At 46.7% G+C, this 26,819-nt stretch overlaps 1 protein-coding gene across 1 annotated transcript; it reads right to left on the bottom strand.

Annotated features, from left to right (window-relative positions):
- Positions 1 to 322: 322 nt before the first annotated feature.
- LOC126546244 (uncharacterized) lies at positions 323 to 26,587 on the bottom strand. Its single transcript, XM_050194399.3, has 4 exons — positions 26,393 to 26,587; positions 5,964 to 6,222; positions 4,783 to 5,048; positions 323 to 446 (listed from the first exon to the last, which is right to left on the bottom strand). Exons 1-3 carry the CDS (start codon positions 26,402 to 26,404, stop codon positions 4,819 to 4,821), a joined length of 501 nt encoding a protein of 166 aa, XP_050050356.1. The 5' UTR covers positions 26,405 to 26,587; the 3' UTR covers positions 323 to 446; positions 4,783 to 4,818.
- Positions 26,588 to 26,819: the final 232 nt, after the last annotated feature.

Below are 26,819 nucleotides of genomic sequence, written 5' to 3'. Positions count from 1 at the left end.
TTGCTTCGCACTAATGCTTCCGTGAAGTTTCCATTCAGCCGGCGTCGCGCAGAGGGAGATCAGGAGTGGACAGTGGAGGAACCGTTCTTCCGACTCTCTTCTCTGGATGGCTGACGCGGTCTATAGTGTTCTCTTCAATGCACGGAATCGAGACGGATGATAGGAATGTCTTACTGTGCGCCTTGAACACACTACCGCAGATATTATGCGTCAAGAATACTTGGTTTCATGTCCAATCTTATCGTGTTTGTTCACCGCAGTCGCTTTCTCTTTTCCTCCAGCGCAGCGCGTATTCGTAGCTAAAATCCATGAACTGAAACACTTGTTTCAAACAGCAAAATAGAACGTGTTTTATTGAACAAAAGGAAAACGTAATGATCTGTAATGTGAAACATTATGTACAGGTGTCCTCCGGGATTTCAGATGGTTGATGTGTCGTTTGTTACCTGCAAAAAGAATAAATAACAAAGCATAAATATACAGCAGTAATAAGTAATATTAGTTATTATTTTGAAAAACGAATCAAATTACGTCGATCGTTTTGTTCAACAGTTATAAAGTGTAAATTCGTTCAAGATATTATATAGACTAATGACACATATGTCCTATTTCCGCACTGATATGTTTGTAATGACGTGTGGCATTTTTCCACTGGCGTGTTCACTACCGACGTAACAGTACGGGACGCTCTTGCCGTGCTGTATTTTCACTGTGACAGTTACACAAGAACGCGCTTCGATACCTCGAGAAAAGAGCATCTGGTCAGCGCACGCTTGTGAAATGACGCGTGAACTTTCTTCGCACTTTCTTTTTTTTTTTTTGCGTGTGTGTGCGTGTGCAACAGCCAGAAAGAGTGAGATGAATCACACTGTGTGTTCTATTACCGACCACCGGGAAAGTCGAGTAGCAGGAATTACCTGACAGATGTGAATGTTTCCTGATTCACGTGTAATCAAAAAAAAAGAAAAAAAAAGCTACAGAAATTCTGAGACTTGCCTACTAATGCATAAGCATTGTTTTGCTCGGCTGTCACTTCGTTTTTGCTTAGTTTTGCTTGCTTGCTTTTGCTAGTCGATGCGCGTCCACCCATGGCCTTTCCGGTGGCAAAGAATGCTTAGGCCCCTTCAACGCAATCGTACCAATTGAGCCGGAACGCCAGGCATGAGGGCGCCTCGACGGAGCAGAGCGCTGCGTGAGGGGAGAGTGCATCGCCGCGATGTCATGTCGCCCTCGCTGTCGCTCTCGCAAGCCTGCGTTATGCGCGCATTCCTTGTCCACGCAAGCTCTCGCCTGTGTTCTGACTGCGCCTCGGCAAGGCCCAATGAAAACGCGCCAAGCGTCTTAACGTGCTCACTTCACCCGCCTTGGTTGCTCAGTGGCTATGGTGCTAGGCTGCTGAGCACGAGGTCGCGGGATCGAATCCCGGCCACGGCGGCCGCATTTCGATGGGGGCGAAATGCGAAAACACCCGTGTACTTAGATTTAGGTGCACGTTAAAGAACCCCAGGTGGTCGAAATTTCCGGAGCCCTCCACTACGGCGTGCCTCATAATCAGAAAGTGGTTTTGGCACGTAAAACCCCACAATCTAATCTAATCGTGCTCACTTCGCCGCGAGGTCTTAATGACTCGAAGGACGTTCAGCAGCGTTCAAATAGACATTGGGACACTCCAAAATCTCAAGTGGGCCACGCCCGAATTTCGAGTTGGCCCAACTGCACATTTCAGTTGTGCCAAGCCCAAGTTTCAAGTAGGCCCACCCGAAATATAGGTTGGCCCATCCCCAAATTTCATTTGGGCCACCCCTCCCCCACCCCAAACTTAAAGTTGACCCACCTCCAGATTTCAACTTGGCCTATCCACAGATTTCAAGTTGGCCCACCCCGAAATTTCAAGTTGGCCCACACCCAAATTTATGTTGGCGTACCCGGAGTTTAATTTGGCCAACCCCAAGATTAATTTGGCCCATTTCCAAATTTCAAGTTGGCCCTTCCCCAAATTTCAGTTGGCCCACCTCCAAATTTCAAGTTGACCCAACCCCAAACATCAGTTGGCTCACCCTTACTATAAGCTTCCCCGTGTATTTTCTAAGGAGCACTATGGGTATTTTATTTTTTTGCTTTAAATTGCTCCTTCTCGCTTACAAGTTTCCAATCATCTACATATAGACTATCATAATGATTAAATGTCTTAACTTTGCAAATTACGCATTTTTGTGCTGATATTAAGGCATTATACTTTTTGCGTGACAGGGTTGGGGAGCTCGCCAAAGAATGCTTACGCAAAAAAGCAACAATAAGTAGCCCTGCTTATGTAAGATCAAGTCCCGGAATCGGGGGGCACGAATGACAACTCACTGAAAACAGATGTGATTTAACTAGGAAAACGCCGTTTTCGCGAATACCTGCAGTCGCACAGGTAACGAAGATGAAATTGCCACAAGAATTTGCGTCTTTAGGCTGAAGAGCACACCACGCATTCACAAGCTCGGTATTTTACGGTTGAATTACCTTTCTGAGAAACATGCGAAGATCAACTTATTATGATCCATAGATCTAACGAAAATTGGGAATATTTTTTGTTCGCGAAAAGCAATAATTGTGGAAAGAAACTTCTATGTAACTTGGCAATTCCAAAGAGCTGTATACTGTAGTTTAGGGTTTTGTCTTATGTCTATCTAAAGCGCCATGTACATCAAAAAATGTGTCCGGAAATCACAGTTTTCATAACACCGTGTCAAAATCGAACACAGAAGTGTTCCTACATATAAAGGACTAAGCGTGTCCATGCTCAGAAGTGCCTATGGAAGCAGCGTATCAGCTATTTCGACTGTCAATAAATTTTGAAGATGAGTTTTTCTTTTCTTTTCTTTTTCCTTTCTTTCATTCTTTCTTTTTTTTTTTTTTTCGAATCCTCCCGGACTTTCCTGGCCGTGGCTGTTAGGTGTTGCTCCTGTCTTGCCGAATAGCTCACACTTAAAAAAATGGTCGGCGACCCTAATCTTTGACTTACGTGTCTCTTAGTGGCACTCGCACCTCGGCGTTGGTGTTCTTCAGTTTAACTTTAGGTGGCACTCGCACCTCGGCGTTGGTGTTCTTCAGTTTAACTTTAGGTGAACGCAAGGCACGAACTGAACTCGGAGGCAACTGTTTTCCATTAGTTAGTCCGTTAAATACGATGCCACCTTATTGTGTGAGACATCATTAGTGAGGTCATTACATCCGCTTTCTACTTCCGGGTTTCCAGGAATTTCGCGAAAGTCGTGCTCACGTGACGGGTCTCTAAAGTCCACGATTCTGTGCGTTGGTGTGCACTAATCGGGGATTTCTAATTAATTCTAATTATTCCGGAGGGGCTGCAGTAACTCGTAACTATCCTTATATATACTCTGGTATCATATCCATAATGGAACCCAGGAATTTTGTACTGTATACTATTTTTATTCTATTTTTGTTTTCGAATTTCGTCCCCGGTCGTCTCAGGAGGTGAACCGGAAGTGCTGCGCAAGAAACAAGAGTGTCACTCGATGCCTGGGCCACCAAAAATTGAATCACGCACCCCGAGGATGGGACCTCGGTGCCCCAGCACAGCCGCCCGGTAATCGCACTCCTTCCAAAGCCAACCTCGAGATGATCGCGCGTCGCATTGCGCAGCGAGAGCGCGCGCCAGTTTGCGCCAAGGACGCAGCAACGAAACGGGCACATTTATAGCATTCGAGTAACCGCTTCAAGAAAACTTAGCTTCAGATAGATTCCAAAAAATGTGCGTTGGATCTGCACAATTTCTGCGATAGCAGGCGAACGCGAGTTCAGTGGCTCAATTCAGGGGTAGGTGCGCTCTTTCGACGTCGTTGTGACCAGCCCGTCGCCGATTAGCCAACGGATTGGTCGAAAACAGTATAGTCAATGCCATTCTGCGTACTGCACCGAGAATTTCTCATATTGAAGGGTCTATCCAGCCACGTGGTGGCAGCTGTTACTCTCTTTGCCACAAGTAAACGGCTCCGAACGATACGCTTCTATCATACTTCAAATACTTTTCATTACTTAACATTTCAAAAAGCAGGAAAACTGGCTGCCATCAAAAATTTCGAAAGATAATGCAAGTGATAAGCGTATACGTTCCATGGTATATGCAATAAGAAAAAGAGTTTAGCGCAGTTCACGATTGTCAAGCGGCATCTTCTGCGACGTAAACTATAGCATATGCGTGCTCCACATGCGCACACCGTGCCTGTGCGGGTTTGCGTCGCAGTCAGTGCTTTATTAGAGCTGAGTTCTTATACAAAAATTAAATGAGAACACTAAGCAATCGCTCACTGAGTGGGTGACAGTCTCCATGCATACAAGAAAGATAGGCATGGCAACTACATCGGTTTCACTGGTCGAGTAAGCCTTCACATCGCAGGGAGATTAGACGCAAGACAATGTAATCCACATAGAGCGACTCACGGATATATAGCGGACTCTAAACGAGAGCATCATCATTCCATATCGTAAGTGCAGCAATTACGCACTGAGGCGTCATGACAAGGCGTCGTGATAAGGCGTCGTGGTAGAAACCTAAAGCACTCTCATGTACAAATCTTGAAAGGTGAACGAGGAAATGTTATATGCAGAACATTAAAAATGACTGCTCTTGGCTTGTAATTACGTGCTAAGCCTTCTTACACGTACGCGTGTCCATAGGAAATATCCAAAGTGCTATCAGAATTATGTGACAGCGTAACACGTGCGCGAGAGCTACACCTATCAGCACCAAACAGCGGAAACACGCGCACTTACGCTGAGGAAGTGTCGGGAGGGCCAGCTCCCGTAGTGTCAGTGCCATCCGTGGGCCAAGCTGACGGGCAGGCCGACGGGAACGCCATAGGAGCTATGGGCCAACTTGTAGGTCTTGATGGATCCGCCGCCAAAGCCGCTGCCACCACCGTAGCCGCCGCCGTGGCCCAGAAGGAAGGCACCGCCGCCGCCGCCTCCGCCACGACCCAGGCCGTGGCCCAGCATCACACTGCCGCTGAACACGGGCACACTGACGGCACGCAACAGACCTGGCGAACAAAGAAAGGGAGCCAAACGACGCGCAGTGCCTGTAAGCCTCTCGCCTCGCAGCGAAGTCGCCTCACAGCGTTGGTCGACCATCCGGCCATGCGCGGCCACAGTGCCAACCATAACGCTCATTTGGCCGTATCAAAGACTGAAGGCGGTCCCCTGACAGCGTGTCACAATTGCGTGTCTTCTTTTCCGCTTTTCCTCCATGATGTGTCATTGAAACTGGGTGTTCTAGGTTAGCATTTTCTTTTTCATCCTTTACACCCTTCGTCTTAGGCTCACACTCGGCCCGGAGGCCGTCACGCCGTCGTTATCCTCGGTATTGGCCACTCAGCGCGACGCATAATAATAATAATAATAATAATAATAATAATAATAATAATAATAATAATAATAATAATAATAATAATAATAATAGAAAATTAAATGGAACCTTTCGAAATACTAATTAAACTTCCCTTCTTGACGGCATCAATGACACAGCACCGCTCTTACAGAATGATGCGCATCAGTGAATCTGAAGAAGGTTTCGCGTTCCGAATTAAACTAGCTAGTAGATTAAGGGCCATATTTACGACTCCTTCCCGCTCACGAGTAGTTTTCCTTAGCCGGCGCTTTCACTATTGGCAGGCGCCCGATTTGCTAACCGCTCTTGTGTACCAACGATGCCTTTGTACGCATGTACAAATTTGCTTAAAGTTTCTGTTCACGAGCGCACGCACCTCAGCGTAGGTTAAATAAAGGTTTTTTTTTTTTTTTCTTAATGCTGAAGCGCGCTCAAGCTCCAATGTCGCGCGATACCTCAACAGTCGGGGCGACTACGAAGCGGCCGTCACCCATTCGACTACCACGTGTGCCGCTGTCTTCGGGGATCCGCTTCCACCTCGGATTACGCAGGCCATACTGGCCCGTACCTTTGCCCCCTCCCCCGCCACCGCTGGGGAGTCCGTAGTGTCCGCTAAACCTCAGCAGCTGCTCGAAGACGTTGCCCGCGTAGCCGAGGTAGTGGCCTGCATTGCCCATGCTAGGGAGGACGGGCTTGGAGGCCGCGACGAGGATGGGCGTGGTCTTGGCGATGACCGGAGTTGCGACGGCCACGGCGCCTCCCCCGTAGCCGCCGCCGCCGGCTTCGGTGTGGGCTAGGGCCCACAGCAGGCACAAGGCAGACAGTGCCTGCGGTAGAGAATAGTGGTCGGGCCCTTAAGCCAACGGCGAAAGAAGGAAATAGAAACAGAGAGGCGTATGCACACACTACAAGTTGCTCGCTTCTAATGCTTTATCCAGACGACGAGCCAGTGGGCGTCTCTTGGTCCATAGACCAGGAGCCATGTCAGCTCGCGTTTCCGATCTCAGGGGCCCGGTTCAGGTCCGGAGTTCACGCCGGCTAGAAATATATGCGCTTTTTTTTTTCTGGCGGTGGGTCCACGTATTCATTTATTTATCCATTGACTACTGCAGGACATGGAATGTCCAAGCAGGAGGAGCAAGAAATACAGACGGAAGAAAAATCTACACAGAGCTAAAGAGTGGATTCTAAGGTCTCAAGAGAGGGACACCATTAACGTGGAAGCGCATTCCATTCTCTTGTTAAAGGGAATACGGAATAAAAGTATAGGGATGAGCATGACGGGTTTGTCGGGTTGTTACCATGTTTACGGAGTTTTGTTTCTCTTGTTTTTACTTCGAACACGTTATTTTTTTAAGAAATGCTACAACATTTACTTGAGCTACGTCACCACAGATCGATTGTATCCCCGGGCTGACATCATTCGACAGAAAAAACCTACTTATTTCGCTAATTACAATAAATACTTACTAACTTATTTCGCTAATTAAAATAGTTACTTGACTTATTGGTATCGTTCGCAAGAGCACGCTTTACCATTCGCCGGCTTCCTTGGCTAACTATATGTCCGACAACTCGGTTGGCTAGAATCTTCTGCCACGACGATCATTAGCGTAAGAACTTTTTTTTTGTGTGTGTGTGTGTGTGAGTACGGGCCACGCTCTTTTAATCCAGCGGGTGGATGCGTGCACAGGCTGAACCACGCGTCACCTGTCCGGTTGGACCGGCCCAAGTCATGGCCCACTGTCTGGGTCACTCAGGAGTGCCCGATAACATATCTCGATTATTTTATTACAATAGCGCTCACTTCGAGATTTCACCCATTTGGACTGGAAGTATCACACGTTCCTCTGACGAAAAAAATGGGTCGATCCCGAAGGCGGTGCAGTCTAACCAGGAATGCCAACAACTGGCACGTAACGAACATGCCAGACGTTTTGACGAGCTACTTTGGCACGAGAGAAACATGCGTGCGACCTTGGCCTATAGTGCCTCGATCACGGCCTAGTGGCGCTACCTGTCTGGGATGCCTATTAGGTTGTCTTTATTCGTGCACACGTTTTTTTTTTATGTTGTTCACTTTCTGACTTGCAGAAACCTGGCGATAAAGAGAAAAGGAAAGCGATCGTGACTTAGTCGTTAAAGCATTGAGCTGCTGTGTTAGAAGACAGAGGTTCAACTCCACCATCGATTGTGCATTTATTTTATAACATTATTGGCGAACTTCACCCGCTTTTGGGTTATCTATAGTAGAAAACTCAAGCGTACGCGAATGCGTCACAGCGTGCACGAATTCGCGGGTTTGTAAGATAGGCGAGGCATACAGAAACGTCGGTTTGATAAATGAGAGAGTGCAAGGTGACGCGCGCGCGCACGCCTGTGTCGACACGTCATAGAAACCGCATTATAAGCATGGCATGTACTTAGAGAGTTACGGGTGCTAAGTTCCTGGCGGCCTATAATTTTTTTATTTAATATTTTTTTGCTCTATGAAATTGTGGTAGCCGCAAGCGTGTTTCCTTCAACATCTCCATTTGATTTCTAGTTAGGGCATAGCTGGAGCAAGTGCTTGCACTGAAATGCCTCGCGAAGAGCCACGAAATATATAATTCTCTTCTTCATAGCTTTGTATTTGATACGGCACTGTGCGCCGATGAACTGTGGACAGCACCGACCGGCAGCGACGCACAAAAGAAAAGGGTACAGTTGTCGCCTTTATGAACGTGATCACCTAAATCATCATTGGGTTGGTATAAGGCGTGCAAAGGTTGCTTATTTTCACGAGGGGTTCAAAGTATAACCAATTTAGGCAGCATCTGATATCGTATGAAAGATAGCTGCAGCCTTCTTACCGGTGAGGAGCGCTTAATACGAAAGCCTTTCACGCAGCCGATCATCTTCAAATCACCGGCGACTGTATATAGATGTGTACAGTGTGTCGCAGCTAATGTTAGCCGAACTGTTCAACGAAAAGAAAAGATTTAAAAAAACATAGTGCAAGATACAGTTATAAGACTCACGGTGTTCGGACTCCAGAATTCCAATAACCGAATACCACTGGTCTTGAAATCGCACCTTGCACCGTGTTTTGGCTTAGAGCTTGGCTAACGTTAGCTGGAACCTAAGATGCTGCTCAGCCTCCTGACCTTCGCGAGGAAGACAAGCGTCACCCACCGTATCTAGGCCTGAGAAGGAGTCGGCTTCACTGTAAAATGTACCCTTTTTTTAATCCCCTCGTTCTCAATAAGTAGTGTCATCCTTATTTTATTAAACGTTCATTCATTTATTCATCATTTTCTTCTTGAGAACCGATAATTTAAACCGAACACACACATACACACAGATATATATATATATATATATATATATATATATATATATATATATATATATATATATATATATATATATATATATATATATATATATATATATATACTTTTTTGTTGGTGTGGCTATATGTGGTTAGTGAATAACTTGTGAGAGGGGCTGATCAGTTCTGGCGAGTTAACGCTAGACCTGAATTACTTTCCTAAATATTCGTAGTGTGTGCGCAAAGCCGCCAGCGTACTTGCTCCTACAGCTACACGGTATGACAGTTTAACTTACAGAATTTACCCTGTTTCTCTCTTTTTTTATGTGGCTTGATGCCCAAAAGCTACACCTAGGCTATGAAAAGAGACGTGAAGAGCATGATGTCCCGGAATAACTTTTATGCAACGTGACATTACCATGGAGCATTTGTTGACCAAGAATTTAAAGAATAGTTCGAATCGCCGTACACGAAGTGCAACGTGCCTTCACAATAAAAATACTTTGATGTTAACAGTTGCTAAAGCATAGGTAAGAAAACTTTACATTTACAGGGCCATTTCTCAAATTTAGTTCGACTGTTGGCGCCCCTGTAATAGTAGCTGTTATGTTACGTCACAAGACAGCATGACTACGCAGAAGCAAATTAACTTAAATGTACTGCTTCGTGCAGAAAATGACGATCAACTGCGTCATTACCTAGCCAGTGCACAAAGCTGTGTTACATTCTCGAGCTGTTCTGATATGCCTCCATTCGTCATGATGATGACGCATACGAGGAGGGCACGGAATTTTGAATGCTCCAAGTTTTCAAACGCACAAGGCCCCGCCATTTCCATAAAAGTTGCCTCAAGATGTGTGCGATGGGTTTGGTATCACGCAAGTGTTGACGTCATTAAAACTTTAACTAAATTTAACTATTTTTTCAGTCACCTAGGCTGATTCTGATTACGCATGATTATTTCTATCGCATGGCACGGGTGTAGCTGCAATCTCTAGTTTCGTGATTTGCCTTGAGGGGCCCTTTTTGCTCCTGTAGTTATGGTTTGGGGAGGGGAGAGGTTATTGCAAAGTTTTACAGATCGCACCAAGTACCCGTTTGACTTATGTCGTTGTTACTTTGAGCTCACGAGAGTGCCTCTTTTACGTGCTCCGGCACTCAGGCTCGTACTTTGGAATACAGGCTGAATTTGAATTCCTAAGTATTTCCTTTGATGGGATGGTAACAGTTATAGGTGAACGTTTACGGCTGGTTGGTGGGTCATCCTCAATGTATCTACAGCGCAAGGCTAAACGGGGACAGAGAAAACAACAGCAGAGGGAAAGGAAAATGAAAGAAAGGGAGAAGGCAGGGATGTTAACCAGCAATGTGTCTGGTTGACTATGCTACACAGGGGGACGGGAGAGGGGGAATAGGAAGATGAGAACGAGAGCTAGAGGAAAGAAAGACGTGGTGACAAGAAACAGCGTCAAGAAGGTTCTGCTTGAGGTGACACTTCTGCTAAGTGTGTTTACGCGGTCAGTTAGCACTGCAGCGTTGTACACGTTCTTTCTTGTCTCTGTCCATGTTTAGCCTTGCACTGTAACTACACTATGGTTGTAGGTGGCCTAGTTTTTGTGCACGATCCATTCATGTGTGATAAGGTAGCGCATTGCTGGCGGAAATGCTATTACCCCTACGTAATGTCAAAAACTGGGAAGAACGAGCACAATTTTTCTTTGTTCTTCCTTTGATTCGTTTGCTTTCCGTTAAAATAACTGACGCGATGTTTAGGCAGCTGTCAAGCCTCTCGCTACACAAACGGGAGCAGGCGAGTGCCTCAAAGAGCTTTTAATGCTTTCGTCTATTTTCACGATAAGAGAAACTGAGCGGCGCACAGAGTTATACTCCCTATTTGTAACTTAGCGTAGAAAGAGAAAAAGAGAGAGAAGAAATGAAACGAATATCAAGGAGGTAAACAAATGGGAATGTTCAGTTTTGGTATCTCGCACGGAGAAAGGAAAAGTGAAGGGTAAAACAGTAAAGGAAGAAAGATAACGCAACGCCATCCACGCGAATACAACACAGCAACGAGAAGAAGAAAAGCTAAACTGTGCGCTTGTTAACATTAGCCATCTGTTCGAAGAAAGCGCAGCATCTTCTGTGCTTGCAATCGACTATAGGACGAGGTGAGTGCTTCGCTATACTGAAGCACTCTTCATTCGCCATCTGATGATCACCCGAATGGATGTCAATCCCAGTCTATCGTAGCATTTTATAGTACACTGCTGAACTTTCAAAGTCATTCTTAAAAGGTACTTTACCGAGGCAAGTAGCGGTCAAACGCAATAATATAGATGTACGTACGCCGAAGTCATTGCGTTTGCTCGTTTTATTTTGCGTACACAAGCGTAGACATGTTTATGGTGCTAATGAATATTGGTTGCGAAGAATTGCTCTGAAGAATTATAAATCCTTCGCAGGACCCACAGCGTGGCACTGCGGCAGCATAGCCTTTGCCAGGTAATTGAGCCGCGTAAAAAAGTACGAACAAATTCCTTCTGTATTAATTAACTGGTGTCACAACAATGCCAGAGTCTGTGTTACGCACTTGACGATGATGATAAGGACGGTATTTGGGAATTTGCGCCAGACGTTCTTCGACAATGACAAGCACGTGTTGCAGGATCGTTATTGTGCACACGTGGCCAAAAAAATATGCATTTATAGTATTGCATTTCCGCCGGCTTTCTCTCTTTATTCGTCTTCTTTTTCCGAATAAATCAGCTACAAAACTTTGCTGTGGCACTCCCACGAAACACAATTCACGACCGTGTTCTGATCGCCCGATGCCCTGGATGCTTTTCAGTTTACTTCTTTTGTGTACTTATCTGGCAAATTCGCGCCTCTTTCGTTTGCTATCGCATTCAGGGGCGCGATCGGAGATTGTTGTTCGAAACGCGCGTTCAGTTTGCTTTCAGTTTCGCCTCACGCGATTGGACGCCAACTGAACGCGCGTTTGAAACAAGGACCTCCGATCGCGCCCCGGGCTTCCAAAGCTGCTCAGGCGATCGATTCTATGGCAGGGTAAGCGAATCTCTCTGACTGAATTTCGGGACCCCTTAACAATTTTGTTGGGTCCCGAAAAGTGTAAAAATGCAATGTACCCTAAAAAGACTACAGTAAACTTCAACTTCAGTGCTAGACTGGCACGGCAGTTATGCTCCAGATGATCTGCTCAGGAGAACACAAGCAGTGGAAGAGTGCCTGGACTACGGTGTACTGACAAATTCGGGCACGCGACGCGGCGTGAATGGGCTACCATGGCGGCAGCATAGCGGCCCCGGCGTGAATGGCGGCCGATTCGAGGAGAAGCGCCACGGGCAGCCATGGTCCAGCGCGGTGCGGGCCGTCGTCTACACAATAAAGCGCGTCTTGTTGGCAGCGCAATCTCTGGCCGATTGAGGCCGTGATATTCAGTCCGTTCGTGACAGGCTGTTTGCGAACGCCGTTCGGCGCGTTGCATCCCGATAGGCATAGCTCCGCATGACCGGCGATACTCCTCAATAATAGACGCCGCGGTCACGGTATCACTCTAAATGGCACATTTGGACGCCAAGCAGGCGCACCGCGAGCCATCGCTCCCCTGGGCGGCTGACAGGCTGGCGGCGATTGCCGCCACAGCCGTTTCGGAGCGGGACGCAAGGTGTGCGCTCCCACATGCTCCAAAGGGAGAACTCGTTTCGGGTTCCAGCGCGGCATCCATTGCACGGCTCGTTCGAACACCTCGCTGCCAACAGCGAGCAGTAACGAACCAACGCGAAAGGGGGAGAGGATTGGGGAGGGGGCAGAGTGAGGGAAACACTACTAAACAGCGAGGAGTGGATCTGCATAAGATTCGCTGGTCCACGGATAACCCAAATTCAAGACCTCGCAAAAGAGGGGAGGAAGCGAAGGCCAGGCTGTAAGGCGACGTTCAACGGCGAGAGGTTCGGAGGGGGGGACCCGGCTGTCCAATTCCCGACTTTCCGCTACGCCCCTCTTTCACAGGCGCGCGCGTGGAAGTACGCGATGCAGGAGTCGCTGACCCTGCGTGATTGGCGTTTCGCCGGCCTTCACCTTGGCGATGCCGAAAGAGAACGCGCCACCATCATCTTTTTCTATCACCGCGATCCGGCTATACCCCGGTCAATGCGCGTTGGAGAGAGGGTGGCAAACCGGCGCTTTTCTCTGGTGCGCCCGAGGCAGTGGCCGCCGCGTGGAGGTGGCTGTTGCGGGGGGAAGAGGAACAGCATCGAGCACGCGCCGGCCGTCCTTATTCCAAGACCAGAAAAGAAGAACCATGGCGCGCTTTCGTTTTTCGTTTCTCGCTGCAGGCTGCCGCGCATTCCTAACGCTTTGTGGCGGGCAATTTCGCCGACGACCCCTCGAGGAACCTTTCAAGTCGTCTTGTTTGCTTTTTCCGCCTGCTTCTTGTGCTTTTTGCTTTGCTGCTTTGTTTTGCTTGCTCCGAGATGCCCCTCGCATTGCCTGTTCAGCGGTGGCTGTTATCGCTTTTGCGCTTCCTCGGCGACGAGATGCTTTTATAACAAGCCGTATTTTGCTTTCTTTTTTTTCGGGGAATGAGAATACCGATCTCTCTTTACTGCTCCATATATTATTTGTTTGCTTGCTTGTTTGCTTCCAAGAGTGGCTCGTGCCCACTATGGGGGATCGGCCAAGAATCGGGTGAGTTAAGAAAATAATTAGTCGAGTCTAAAAAGAAACTCTCTAGATTGTGCCAATAGCTTCTTTCCCTTTGCCAGCTTGTTTATGAGGTAAAAGACACAAGGTGTAGGGACAGAGGGATAGGAGGGAAGATTTTTTTCGATGCCTTTATTTTCGTCATTGTTTTTGTTTCTTATGAGCATAACCAACAGTCCCATTGCTGGTTTAACTTTACTCACGCTGACTCCTCCTTTCCATTGTTTTTTTAAAGCGTGTTCAGCATCTTGTTGTCATTGGAGCTGCACGTAAAATGTTGGCATTATCACAGGTTGTAGCGTCCTTCAGCGTGAACTTTAAGTTGACTTTCTTTGGCTGCCTCCTTCAAAGATCAACTGTTTAGTTCTTGAAAAGTGCTGTGGGGACTGCCGACGTTCAGCGTTAGCAACGAAAGCGAACTAAACTGAAGCCATATAAAGAAACAACCAGTTTTTATTAATAGGAAGTGACTGCTGTCTTCCAGCTTCATCTTCTGAGGCTAATTGTTTGCAAAATACAGCCTCTTCTTTGCCATTCGAGGCATCAAAGGGTCATGGACGGCGCACCATAAATTTTGCATCGGGGTGATTCTAATATTTTAACCTTGATCTTCGAGTAGCCTTAATGCCACACCCCTAGCATTATGCGTTCTTTACTGAAACATCCATTTTCCTGAAGATGCGCGCACGAAACTCTGGAATCACTACGTTGCTTGGACGGCTCGTGCGGTTAGTTACGCTCCAAAAAACGTGATCTGAGCACATTTTATCAACTTGCAGACCACGACACAGCCTTACTATCAGCTTAAGTTGAAGCGCGAACAGAAAAGAGAAAGGCTGATAGCAACTCCTTTTACATGCAATTACATGGGATGGCGACGTTGAAACGCTCTGTAGTCGGCGTAGTCTCAAATGTACATTTTGGAGCCTGAATCAAGCAACTATTACGCATGTAAGCAAACGTAGAAGCGCAACAATGCATATTAGTAGTTTCGGACTTCTTCACATTTGAATATAAGCTGGTAGAAGGCGAACGCTCCGGACGGCGCGGACGACACGAAACCGAGGAACGAGCTGAGAAAAGCTAACGCTTTAAAAAGGAAAAATTAAAAGGACACTCAGGCTGGGCAGCTAACCAGTCCAGGCTGCTAACCCTAGCTGCCTGCATGAAACACATGCAACAAATAACCAACGATATATAAAGCAGCGCATGACGAAGTTGAAAATCCGAGGATGGTGCTGGAATTACGTTTATCATGATAACACATATATTATCTATAGCGCCTACACTGTTTAATCTGCACTGAGCACGTAGCATACGTACAAACCCCATGCCGTGAATAAAACCTGACACGCACAATACAAATTCCAAAACATATGAGCTCATAATGTAAACTTTGGAGTGAATTAAGAAGATAAAAAGTTTGGGCAACTGCTATGCTCTAAATGCAACGTTGGTACACCAAGAGCCAATGTTCCATTTAGAAGCGATAAAAAAATCTATTGAAGATAAGCACGAGAACACGCGCAATAAAAAAAAAATAAAGAGTTACGCAGATCCCACGCACTGTGGGACTCAACGTAATGCGAAGCGTTTTGCAGATAGCTGGCTATCTAGCATCGTTTTGGGTCGCTCAAAGTGTTACTGGATGGCTCAACGTGCCCGTGTAACGCAATCGCTTATGTGTGTGACGCGAGCGTGCGTGTGGCGACAACGGCAGTGTGACGGAACGACGAAGACGAATGGGGTATTGCACTGAGGCGAAGACACATTACACATTACAAGCTGTTCAGTTACGGTTGATCCCGAAAGGGGTGCATCCTCCCATGGTGTCTCAAAGCGCTGGCTGCCACAGGGGAGGATTGGGAAACTGGTGGCTGCTATGGGACGTCATGTGCGTGTCAGCGGTCTCAAGGCGTTAGCTTGCACGAGTGAATCAGAGCGGCGGAGCTGCTGTACGCTCGTGTTACGAATGCGTCTGTGGCCCAATGCGCAGTGCGTCGGAACTGGGGTATCTTGGTTCAAATCGCAACATCGGACACGCGATCCTGTATTGAAAAAGCTTCAGACGGGTAGAGGCAGGCACCTACTTATACAGTGGAGTGCCTAACAGGCAAAGTATGTTTCAAATAAAAGAGCGCCCAGAAATTAATGCGAAGTATTGCGCGAGGACTAATCAAAATGTAAGTATTACGCAGCAAAACGCTCCCATAGGCTGAGACTTAGCTTTTTCCCGGTTGGTGACGCTTATAATCCGCTCATTACCGCCGCTCTATGATAGCAAGGAAAGAAAATACCGCGTGATGCATGACATATCGCAGAATACTAATGTTAAACTTATATGATCGATGAACCAAGTAACAACAAGACGCACGGAGACTTTATTGTCTTAATAGATGATAAATTACAGCCCTCAATTCTTTAGCTAGAAAAAGATATTCCACTTGATTTCAAATATTTGTAAATGGAAGTTGTGCACACGACTCTTGACGGTGACCATGAACCTCAGGTTTTTATTATCTTTAAAGCTAAGCACATGTCAAAAGGCCTGTTGGTTCAGGTTTATACTACGCGCTTCATCTTAACAGGCTATTCAGAGACCATTTAAATCATTCGTTTTCTGAATGAGCACTTTGGTTATGCTTCTCTCAAATTTAAGTTTGAAGTATATTGAAATGTCCTTACGCGGTCAAGCAATGGCACTTGCTCAACTGACCACTTAAGTTATTATTATTATTATTATTATTATTATTATTATTATTATTATTATTATTATTAAAACGCTCGTAGACTTTGCACCAAATCGCGTGAATTTTTTTTCCAATGTCATTTCTTCTTTTCCTATTTTTTGTTATCGCCCCAACGGTCCTGAAGTGAAATTACCTCTTTTGACTTTTTATAACCACGCTACAACGTATTCTGCAGTGACCGGGACTTAAGTGGATCTAAACAAAAAGGTGGTGGCGCATTTATTCCTGTTGACAGTTCACTGAGATGTGTTCGGTGCAATGCGAAAGTATACAGGAGTCGATTTCGCTTGAAGTCAGCCTAGCGCGCTTTGAAAAATTGTGAATTGGAACTTTCTATGTACCGCCGAATATTTCCCCTGTCTTGTTTGATGAGGTCGTCTCTTCTATTGAAATTGTCGTATCTTTCCATAGCAAGCACAGGGTACTTCTTCTTGGTGATCTTAATGCACTTGGAATTGATTGAAACGCACTCAGATATTCTCATTGCAATCATTACGTACACTTTTAAAAAATTTACACCCTTTGGGGCTTATCTTGTCCTACAACGATAATCGTCATCTGTCTTGCCCGCATTTCCTGTTTTTAACGCTGCGAGCCCGGTACTTCTGAGTCACAAACGGCTTGCACGTTATCAGCGTGACACAGCATTCTCGACAGGAAAGTAGCGAGCGCCGAGTTTTCAAGAAAGGAAACACAAGCAAGGCAGATGGTGATTATCGTTGTGGGACAAATGTTCACCCCAAAGGGTGCAACCGTTTTACGAGTGTAGACCAAAATGCAGCCTGTTGTTGGACTTTCTGTACTTCTGTTCCCTACAGCAGCATAACTTGATCGGTAATTCCTGTCGTAATTCATTAGACCATTGTCCCTCGAATGCTCAAGTTATAGATGTCTCTCATACTGGCATTGCCCTTGTGCGTCCCGATAAGTTTCACTCTTCACTAAACACAACTGTCTCTGTGTCAGCCCTGAGGCAGAGCTCGCCCAGTGGCATTATTGAGTCCTCTCAATTTGATTTCAAGCGTGGTGATTACGTTGGTTTATATGATTTCTTGGCATATGATTTCTTGGATTTCTGATGGCACTCCCTCCGTAATTCTAAAAGCTTACGGCAGTATGTTTGCCCCAGCATTGACATCTACATTTAATAACTCTTTGAATACTTCCACTCTCCCTCACACGTGGAAAACTGTTCGTGTTTTTCCTGCTTTTAAGTCTGGCTGTAAAACCGATGTCTCAAATTATCGCCCGATTTCTATTCTCTGTGCCACGCATAAAATTTTTGAGCTTGTTCTTCACAACATATCGTCTTTTACTGTGAAGAACTCATTGATACCGAATCAGCGTGGATTTCTCACCGGCCGCTTCACTATCACAAATCTCGCGAGTTTCATGAAGATCACCGCGCCGGTATTTCAAATGGGGAGAGTTGACACCATTTAATGTCACCTCAGCAAAGCTTTTGATGTAGTCGTTCACTCACTGCTTCTGATCGAGATTACGCACTCTGGTATCGACTCGTCAGTTGTCTATCTCTTGTGCAGTTATCTTCTTGATAGATCATGTTGTTTTAACGTCAATGGCCAAGCGTCTTCTTTTTACATGGCAAATAGCGGGGTCCCTCCAATATCAGTATTAGGACCACTCCAATTTTATTTTTAATAATGACGTTCTTTCCCCGATTCGGAATTCTTCATTCCTTCTATATGCCAATGACATCAATATTTCTAATGAAATTCATGCTGTTGATGGCTATCGCATCCTGCAGTCTGACGTGCTTTCTTATTATAAGCAGTGAAAAGATAATATACTCACATTGAATGCTATTAAGGCCAAAGTCATGACCTTCACGCGAAAAACGCAAGCTTTTCTATTTCTCTGCCCAGATTGTGGCACTGAATTTAGCTCATTAAATCACATGCTCTGGCAGTGCCCTGTGTCACAGGATTTTAACAAAGAAGACTGGACGAAGGCCATCACAGACCCGAGACAGGACGTCCAGCTCCTGGCTGTCCAAAGGGCCCGTGAACGAGCGGACAGGCATGGCCTCTCTGTTCCGACATGGGACTAGCCAACGGCTGGGTAGGGACCTGCAGGCCCCCGCTTAGCTCCTCAGGACCCCAATAAAGTATTTTACTACTGCTATTTCTATTTCTTATTCTGTAGATTCTCAACCATTGTGCAAGGCCTGTGAGATCAATGATCTCGGTGTGCATTTTATACAACCTTGCATTTTTCAGCTCACACTAAACGCGTTGCAATGCGGGGTATGTGCTCTCTTGGCTCTGTTCGCAGACTATTGAGAGAATTCAATTTTCTTACAGCATTCTGGAAGATTTCTGTCTTGCTAAACTCGAATCCGCGCCTGTCGTCTGGAATGGCATTTCTAGAACCAACAGTGACATTACAGATCGGGCCCAGAAAACGTTTCTAAGCATATATCACCGCCGCTTTGCTAACACGGCACTGGTCCTTGTTCTAGCACTGTTGGATTATTACAGCGAGGCTGTATAAGGCTAGCCGATTTGTCCATCCATCCGCCTGTCTGTCGTCTGTACGCCGAAAGCTCCTCCGGCGCAACCCCATGCGCGAGCGCGAAAAAAGAAGAGAAAGAGAGGCGTGTGATTGGCTGCGCCAGCAGTGACGTCGTTGCTTTCCGTCGCAGCTGAGGGCGCACAAAGCAGTTTCTCTCCGGCACTGAAATGGGTAGGCCATGCGTCATACGTACTCCTGAGGAACAGGCAGCTTTCGATCAGCAACGCCGCGAGCAGAACCGGGAACGAGCTCGTCTACGCCGTGCCGATGCTGTAGCCTGGGCAGAAGAACGGGCTCGTGCAGCTGAGCTCAAGCAGCAACTGCGTACCGAGAGTCCGGCAGCCTACCAAGCTGTCGTTTAATGAACCGTCGAGATTAACCCAGTGATAAACACTGGCACGATGTCGCCGGATCGAATCCCAGCCATGGCGGCCGCATTTCGATGGGGCGAAATGTGAAAACACCCGTGTACTTAAATTTAGGCGCACGTTAAAGAACCCCAGGTGGACAAAATTTCCCGAGTCCCCCACTACGGCGTGCCTCATAATCAGATCGTGATTTTGTCCCGTAAAGCCTCATAATTTAATTTAATTTTAATAAACACCGGGGCTGCTCGTTTCAGCTTCGCTGGTTCACTATCTGTGCGGAGTGCTTGGGCGGTGATTTGTCATTGTCCTTACTTCGCTGCCGACGTAATCGCGCTGACCTTTCGTTTCTTTTCAAACTCCTTCAAGGTATTCTCACGTGCCCCGAACATTTCAGTTGTATCATGTTTCGTATCCCAAGCAAGATTACCAGAGAACATAGACCTTTCCATGTTCCTGCCTGTCATCACCAACACGCAATCGACCTCAGGATACTGAGTCTTTAAAACGCTTAGTTTCATGATCTCGCTCTTTTTCATAACTCTGTCATTGTTCTTTTCGGAACTTTGCGTATCTGTGTCATAGTTTCACATATTGTTCAACTGCCCTTCTCCTCCTTTTTCTTTTATGTTCACCTTTCGCCTTGTTGTATGTACACTCTTCTTTTCAAGATTGTTCTTTTTTCCTTCATTGCTTTTTTACGCATATTCCCCTGCCGTTTCTTTTTATTTTATTTTATTTTTGCTTGCGCCAGCACTATGACCTCATAGTCATTCCTGCGTACTGTAAATAAATTATTATTATTATTATTATTATTATTATTATTATTATTATTATTATTATTATTATTATTATTATTATTATTAAATGATAAACATGCCTTACGGTATCTTCATCCATGTGGAAAGCTGATAATTTTATGAACCCGGCAAGCTAGCGCTCTTACAAAGATCAGTGCAATTGGACGGACCCTTTTATCGATTACGACTTGTTCTTCAGGCAAATTATTGCATCAAGTATGGAAGCATACACCCATGTGCTGTTGCTGCTTGATTTCAACTCTTCATCACTTTTGTTCATCATTTAGCCGCTGGCTGCTACGTACTGACTGCTGCAAGAGTTTCATTTAGAACATATCCAATGTTACGCAAATAAATAATTAAACCCACTTACTCCGGCTGTCCCAGAGCTACATGCGCACTTTCAAGTTGACCTTATCAACAACTAGCCCGAGTCAATGCCTGTTAGCGAGTTTCATTAACATCACAACAAACAAACCTGCAACGGAAGATATCGCCAGTGAGCACCTCAACTTCACCTCAGTATAGGTAATATCTGCCACGTCTATAAGCGTGCTGCTGCGCTACCAAACGGCAGGAGGACGTCATTTCATAGCACTGCCCCCGGTTTCATCTGTGGTCACCAGCCGTTACGCATCGCTGTACACTTTCACTTGCAGTACAAGATGTGCTTTTTCTTCGGCATTCTGCGCAGCGTATCGTAGGACGAAGTGGCGTTTCTCCACAAGATACGAGCAGCGGGCTACACCAACGAACGCACCCCGCAACGCCGTCAGCACAGGCGGCGGAAAAACGCGACACAGCGCCGCCACTGACCGCCACAAAGCTCTCGCGCGAGAGCACGTACTATGCCTGGCATTCGTCGATGAAAGTGCGTCACAGCTCTTTTCCTCACCTTCGGAGTCGTATATGTCATATCCCGTCTCCGATGCCAGAGAGATGTCAGTCGTGACGGAGGCGCTGGCGCGGGCCATTGAGCGAGCGCGGTGAAGACCAATCAGTGCGAGTGCTCTCTCCTTCGACCTCTCTCACACTGCCCTTTCCCTCCCACGAGACACGTGACCCAACCATGAAAGACAGTAGCCAAAGGAAACCATTCGCTGTAACATTCCCTCTGGCATGATGTACGCGTTATGATACCGCCACGTGTCCCCTCCCTACTCTGCCACCTTACCAGGGCGGAGGAAGTACTTAGGAGGCTGCGGGAGGGGGAGGCCCTTGGATCGGCCCGTACTTGTACTTGGAACTGGCCGCACTTTCCACTGAATACAACATGCCCAAAGTGTCCTCATCCGGTAATAGAAGCAGTTGTTCGCCACTGTTTGTCCAGTGTGATTATAGAGTTGTCCAGCCTTGCAAGCCGAAAACTCCCGTCTCCTTCTGCCTCCGCTACAGTGCCACGTCCAGCTAATATATCACAGAACACATACCGCAAGACATTACTTGAATCAATGCATAACGCAGGCCTTACCGCGTCATGGTATAACACGTATCAAACATAATGCTTTATGCAAGCCACCATAGAAATAAAAGAAAGATGAGTAAATAGGCCATATCCGAATCTTCTTGCTGAAATTGATGATCGCGACATGCTGTTGTAAAAATGCCATTTAGGATGATTTCCTTATTTGATAGTACAAATGCCAATAAATATTCTGACCCATCGAAGCGATAAGCTATAAGGTGCAAAATTTGCAGAAAGTAGAGCTTGTCACTTTACGCAGACAAGGAATGGCTCATTGTTGCTTTTTAAATATGTTAATTGTGCATGCACAACAAGGTTGTTACACGTGTTTTAACACAGACGGACATATTTGTCAGATAATTTATCACTTTTTCGGATACGAACTACATGATGACAAAACGTTTACTCAGGAATGATGGCGCTTGGGCCTGTATACATAAAATGGTCATCTACAAATTGCGCATTTTTGCTTATCACAAAACCATGCTGTTATTGCCCTTGGACGCTTGGAATTTTCCTTTAAAAGGCGTCAAGAAAGTCCGCCCTCCTGTGGAGGACATGTTCACGGGTTTTATATTCGGCTGCGAACCAAGAACCCCCGAAGTAACTGTAAAAACCAGCCATCACTTAAAAATATAGTCATGTTTCTTATCATTTTCGTCAAGCCATCGGCGCCATTTTGACAAGACGTTTTTGTCGCCGTCAACAAAGTAAAAAGAAGAGAGCCACGAATAGAACGTGAAAAGAAGAAAAAAAAATAGAAAGAAATAGCTCGTGACAACACGATTCAATTGGCTGCCGAGTGGAGTACGCTGTGGTGTACAACTTAAAAATGACATTCTGCCGTAATTTTGACTGTTAAACGCAGGGAAATGGCGCTGCCAAGATATTTCCCGTCATTTAGTACACGTTTTACAGTGTATCCATCATACCATTCGCCGAGAGAAGCCGTGACAATGCACAGAGACAATGGCCGACGGGAAAGAGTAAAACCACATCGAATCGCCGTCAGATTTCTCAGGGAGGTTCCTGTAAACAAATTAAATTAGTGCCCTTGAAAAAAATATCAGGTACATTTCGGTCTGGGTGGGAAACGAACCCGGGCCTCCGGGATGCGCGACGAGCACGCTTCCTCGACGCCACGGCGGCTCCGCGGTTCTGGTTGAATAAGTGTGTGCCTAGCGAGTGCATCATTGCGCATGTCACGTCGAAGCCATCTGGCTGGGGAGGACCCTGCCCCTCGGCAACAAGCCATCCACCTGGCGGAAGAAGCCGCGAAGAGTCAAGACCTCTTTGCTTGCTTCTAATAGCGGAGGTCCCAGCCCCCCTCCCCTATGCCTGTGTGCCGGTGCCGAGGAGTAGGGGGCCTCCTTATCTGACGGAACAATAAAGTTATTAGGCAGTTTTAGTTGGCCGTCCGCAACCACCCACGTACGCAGCGCGCGAGCTTGTGCGTGCGTAGCGGAGCGTGCGCGCACGAGACGGCAATAGTTGGCGGGACGTGTAAGTTGAGGAGGGGATTGCTGACTCGCACGCGCAGGAGCCGGTAGTGTGCTAATCAGCGCCGCCATATGCCGCCTTCTGAAACTTTGTAGCCAGTACCAGGGTTCTTTATTCTATGGTATCAGCCGCCACGAAGTCAAACCACAAGCCGGAGTCATATCTTCGGCAAGAGCAATATCGAAGAATGCGCTCTCGTGGACACGCGAGAACACGCGAGAACGTCCTGCGAAGCCCGCTGAGCCCGTAGCGGACGCTACGCAGCTTTTGAAAAGCTGCGGACGCACGCAAGATACCATGCATGCTCCTGCGTACTGCGCATGCGCACTGACACCTCCGCAGGTTTGCTGCTTTGCTCCATACGCAGAGCTGCTGCGGAAGCCCAACTAAATCTGTCTATTATTATTATTATCATCATCCTCATCATCTGGGTGACTAAACCTGTGGCCCAGAACGTGTGTTGTTGGGCATGTGACGGCGCAGCCAATGGGTAGGAGGTTGCACCAGGTCATGAGTATATAAAATGAGTGTATGAAATAAAAAAGCAAAATGTCCAATTGAATGCCGCTGGGCGGTCTTTCGAGTTAGGAACCCCTCGCGGGCAAACGAGCCCCTTGAGACGCTTGGCGCGTTTTCATTTGGCCTTACGGAGGCGCAGTTAAAACGCAGGCGAGAACTTACGCGGTCAAGGAACGGGCAGACGAAAACATTGCACCAAAGCGACTATAATGCTTTCACATTCCCACACGTAAGCAGTCTCGAGTGTGTTTGCCGAATTGTTATCCTCTGTATGCTTTTTTGTTTGCTGCTACATGTATGCAGTAATCGGTCATGGAATGTCTGCTGAAACACGAGGAGTTCTCAGGCACATTTTGCATTATTCGGCAAAACTGCAGCTTTCTGTGGACGAAGCCGAGGTCAGAAAAGGCTGCGTACAGCAGAACAATGCAGTTTTGAGAGTTGATTGAATTATCAGAAGTTTAATCGATAAATGCACTGAGATTTGTCATAAGGTCTGAGAACGGCATCTCAGTGAAACTACTACTATTACTCTGTTTGCGAGTGACATGCGCTTACTACCGTATAATGTAATAAAGCCTCTCTTTTTCATTATTGGCTATCAGACAGCCGCTAAAACTCACGGTCTATCTAATCAGGCTCTTGAATAAGGTAGGTGAAATTCCTTGAGAGTTCAAGCGATATCATCGCAATCCGTTATCACCACACCTGTGCGTGCCTCACAATCACATCGTGGTTTTGGCAGGTAAACCCCAGAATTAAAAGAAAAAAGAAAATCACCACGCCTGTGCAGAAGGAATTCGTTTTGCATGAAGCATTTTTCTTTCCACACATGCTAAATTCGCGCCCCGTAAGAAAAATCTTACGCAAGAAATGATTGTTCTCAAGAGAAAATTCCAGCCAATCCTGATGCTGGCCATCTTATTATCGGAGGTGGTCAGCCAATGGCAAAGAGCACTTACCAACGACAAGCTCTGTGAATTCAGCTCCTGATCCTCCAGGGCGCAATCTCACTTGCTAAAAAAAGGATTAAATTGCGTAGTTTAACTTCCCCAAACTGCACGGCGGGTTCTGAGGGACATCGCCGTAAAGGGTTCCGGATTAATTTTGACCACCTGTAGTTATTTACCGTGCGCATATATCTATATCACACGAGTGTTTTGCATCTCCCCCCCCCCCCCTCCCCCTCCACTGAAATGTGACGGCCGTGGCCGGGAACCAACCCCTCGACCTTCTGCTGAGAAGCAGAACGTCATTGCCACTGAGTCACCTCGGCGGGGTTAACAAGAAGAAAGGAAATTGAGGGTTGACTACAGGTGCATAACTTTGATACATAAACACGCGTGTAGGTCTTCACAAAGAGTTAATTATTGCTAAATTCAGCAATCGGACATCTGAGAGATGAGAGCCGAAAAGTAATGCTGAGCTGCCTGTCTGCACGATTTAGCTCATCATATCCCTTGATCATTCTTCCTCATCGCGTACCATCACAAAAACCCGCTCGAACACCGCTAAAGCAGCAATGACACACTTCGACAATAATGTCACGAATGCGTTTCGCTTGTTGTTTTGAGTGCACATTTGTTCTGTCCTTCGTTATTCCTATAACATATATATTTCGCCCTTACGCGCCTGTATAAGGGCATGCAGTGAAGCTATGCAGTTTCAGTAGAATTTCCAGCATATCCTTTGTTGTGAACGCCAACTTTAAACCATAGTGATGCTTAGTCAACTTTACAACATAGTGATGCTTAGCATCAGTTAGCTTGACTTCATCCAAAGCCACAATTTTACCTCAAGAGCAAAGCCTGATCTCACTTTCGGCGTAACCGAAGAAAATTATTATGCAAAAGCGTGAGAGTTTCACATTGGACCACTGCTTTCAATGCGTGGGCTGTCGTTCAGTGAATGTACCGGCCCAAGATTCAACTCACGCAGTTCTCTATATATAGTATCCTATATATAAGCTATATATATAATCCTATATAGTATAAGATGAAAAGCATCGGGGTCGTTCCTGTAGAGACGGGAAGTTTCGCTTAGATAACGACAGCAGAAAAAGCGTTATTAGAGAACCGTGAAGATCAATATCTTACACGATTCTCTTGTGGAATGGTGTTAACGTCCCTGAAGTACCTTCTGCTCTGTCTGATTCTAATCCTCTGTGAATTAAATGGAGTCCACTTTGAGCTTCTCACGGTGAGCCGTTCAGCAACCAGAAGGCGCCTATTCTACTCGGAGGACTCCTCTAAGTTGGTCAACCATAACTTGCAGTAATTACTTATTATTTTTTAGGAAAGGTACGTGTCCGCCTTTTCTATATTGGCCGCGAGCGACAGACCAAGGAACATGCCGTAAGTGCCCTGTTTCTCTAGCTGCGGCAAATGCTTGACGTTTCATTTGGCTTTGTCCTGGTACACACACCATGATGCTCAGGATGCCTGAAAAAGCCACACTGAGGCCCAGTGCAGTGGGCACCTACAACCATCGACTGACCGTCGACCACTTAGCAAAGGTGTTGCCGCAATATCTGCACTGTGCGGAGCGGCATGGTTTTTGTTATCCTTTTTTTTTTTCTAGCATGGCTCGAGGCCAACTCTTTCGAATATAATCAAGCAACCGCTTTGTTCCACCGGAACCGCGACGCTCAAAGCGTCCTCACGAAGAATTGTTTACTGGTCGGATAGTTGGCGGGGACTGATTGCGTGATGGAAGCACAACACACGACACTTGTAGGAAACAGAAGTAGCCTGGACGGGCGTCCTCTCTGTTCATGACTGAACAGTCATTCGCGTGCCGGTTTGCGTGTAAACACAACCTGTTTGCTTTTCAACAGGCTAAGCGCACTCTTCAATGCCTTCACTACGCGGCAGATAAACAAATATATATACGAAGACGTCAAAGGCCGGACAAACGGTTCATTTGTTTCATCTCACGCGCCACGGGGAGCGTCCGCAGAAGATGCACGAGCGCGGCCGGAAGGTCCGCTATGCCGGAATGAGCGGCCGGAGGACAGGTTCCCACTCACCACGCCTCTCATGATGGTCTTAGTCGGTGTCAAGCGGTGCGCCGATAAACAACACTGGGCGGCGAGTGGCTGACCTTCGGCGAGGACCTCGAGAACACTTCGAAGGGGACGACGGACTCCTCGCACGCCGCGCACTGCGCTGCTACTGCTGCTATCGCTTGCGGCGGGAACCGGCAGAAGCGACTGGCGCACGGCGGGGGGACGAGCGGCGCTTATATAGCGGGAGGAGGAAGCTCCTCCGGCCGGGAACTGACCTAGAGAAAACTGTAACAGAAAGGGAAAGAGCCGACCCGCCGGCGCGCCGAAATAGAAGGCACCGAGCACACCGGGTGTGCCCGCACGTCACTCCCGCGTGGGTACACGCGGGGAAGAAGAGACCGCCGAGCGGTGCCGGTGCGTGTTTGTGTGTACGCGAGTCTTTTGATGT

Source organism: Dermacentor andersoni, chromosome 1, assembly GCF_023375885.2.
Source record: "Dermacentor andersoni chromosome 1, qqDerAnde1_hic_scaffold, whole genome shotgun sequence".
NCBI classification, from domain to species: domain Eukaryota; kingdom Metazoa; phylum Arthropoda; class Arachnida; order Ixodida; family Ixodidae; genus Dermacentor; species Dermacentor andersoni.
Note: the sequence above shows the minus strand (reverse complement) of the source record. Positions and strands in the feature narration are given on the sequence as shown.

Bases quoted from the DNA above. Each gene is read 5' to 3' on its own strand.
- LOC126546244 (XM_050194399.3), bottom strand. The intron at 5,049-5,963 runs GTACGGGCCAGT...TTTGTTCGCCAG, and splicing joins TGGCGGGGGAGGGGGCAAAG to GTCTGTTGCGTGCCGTCAGT.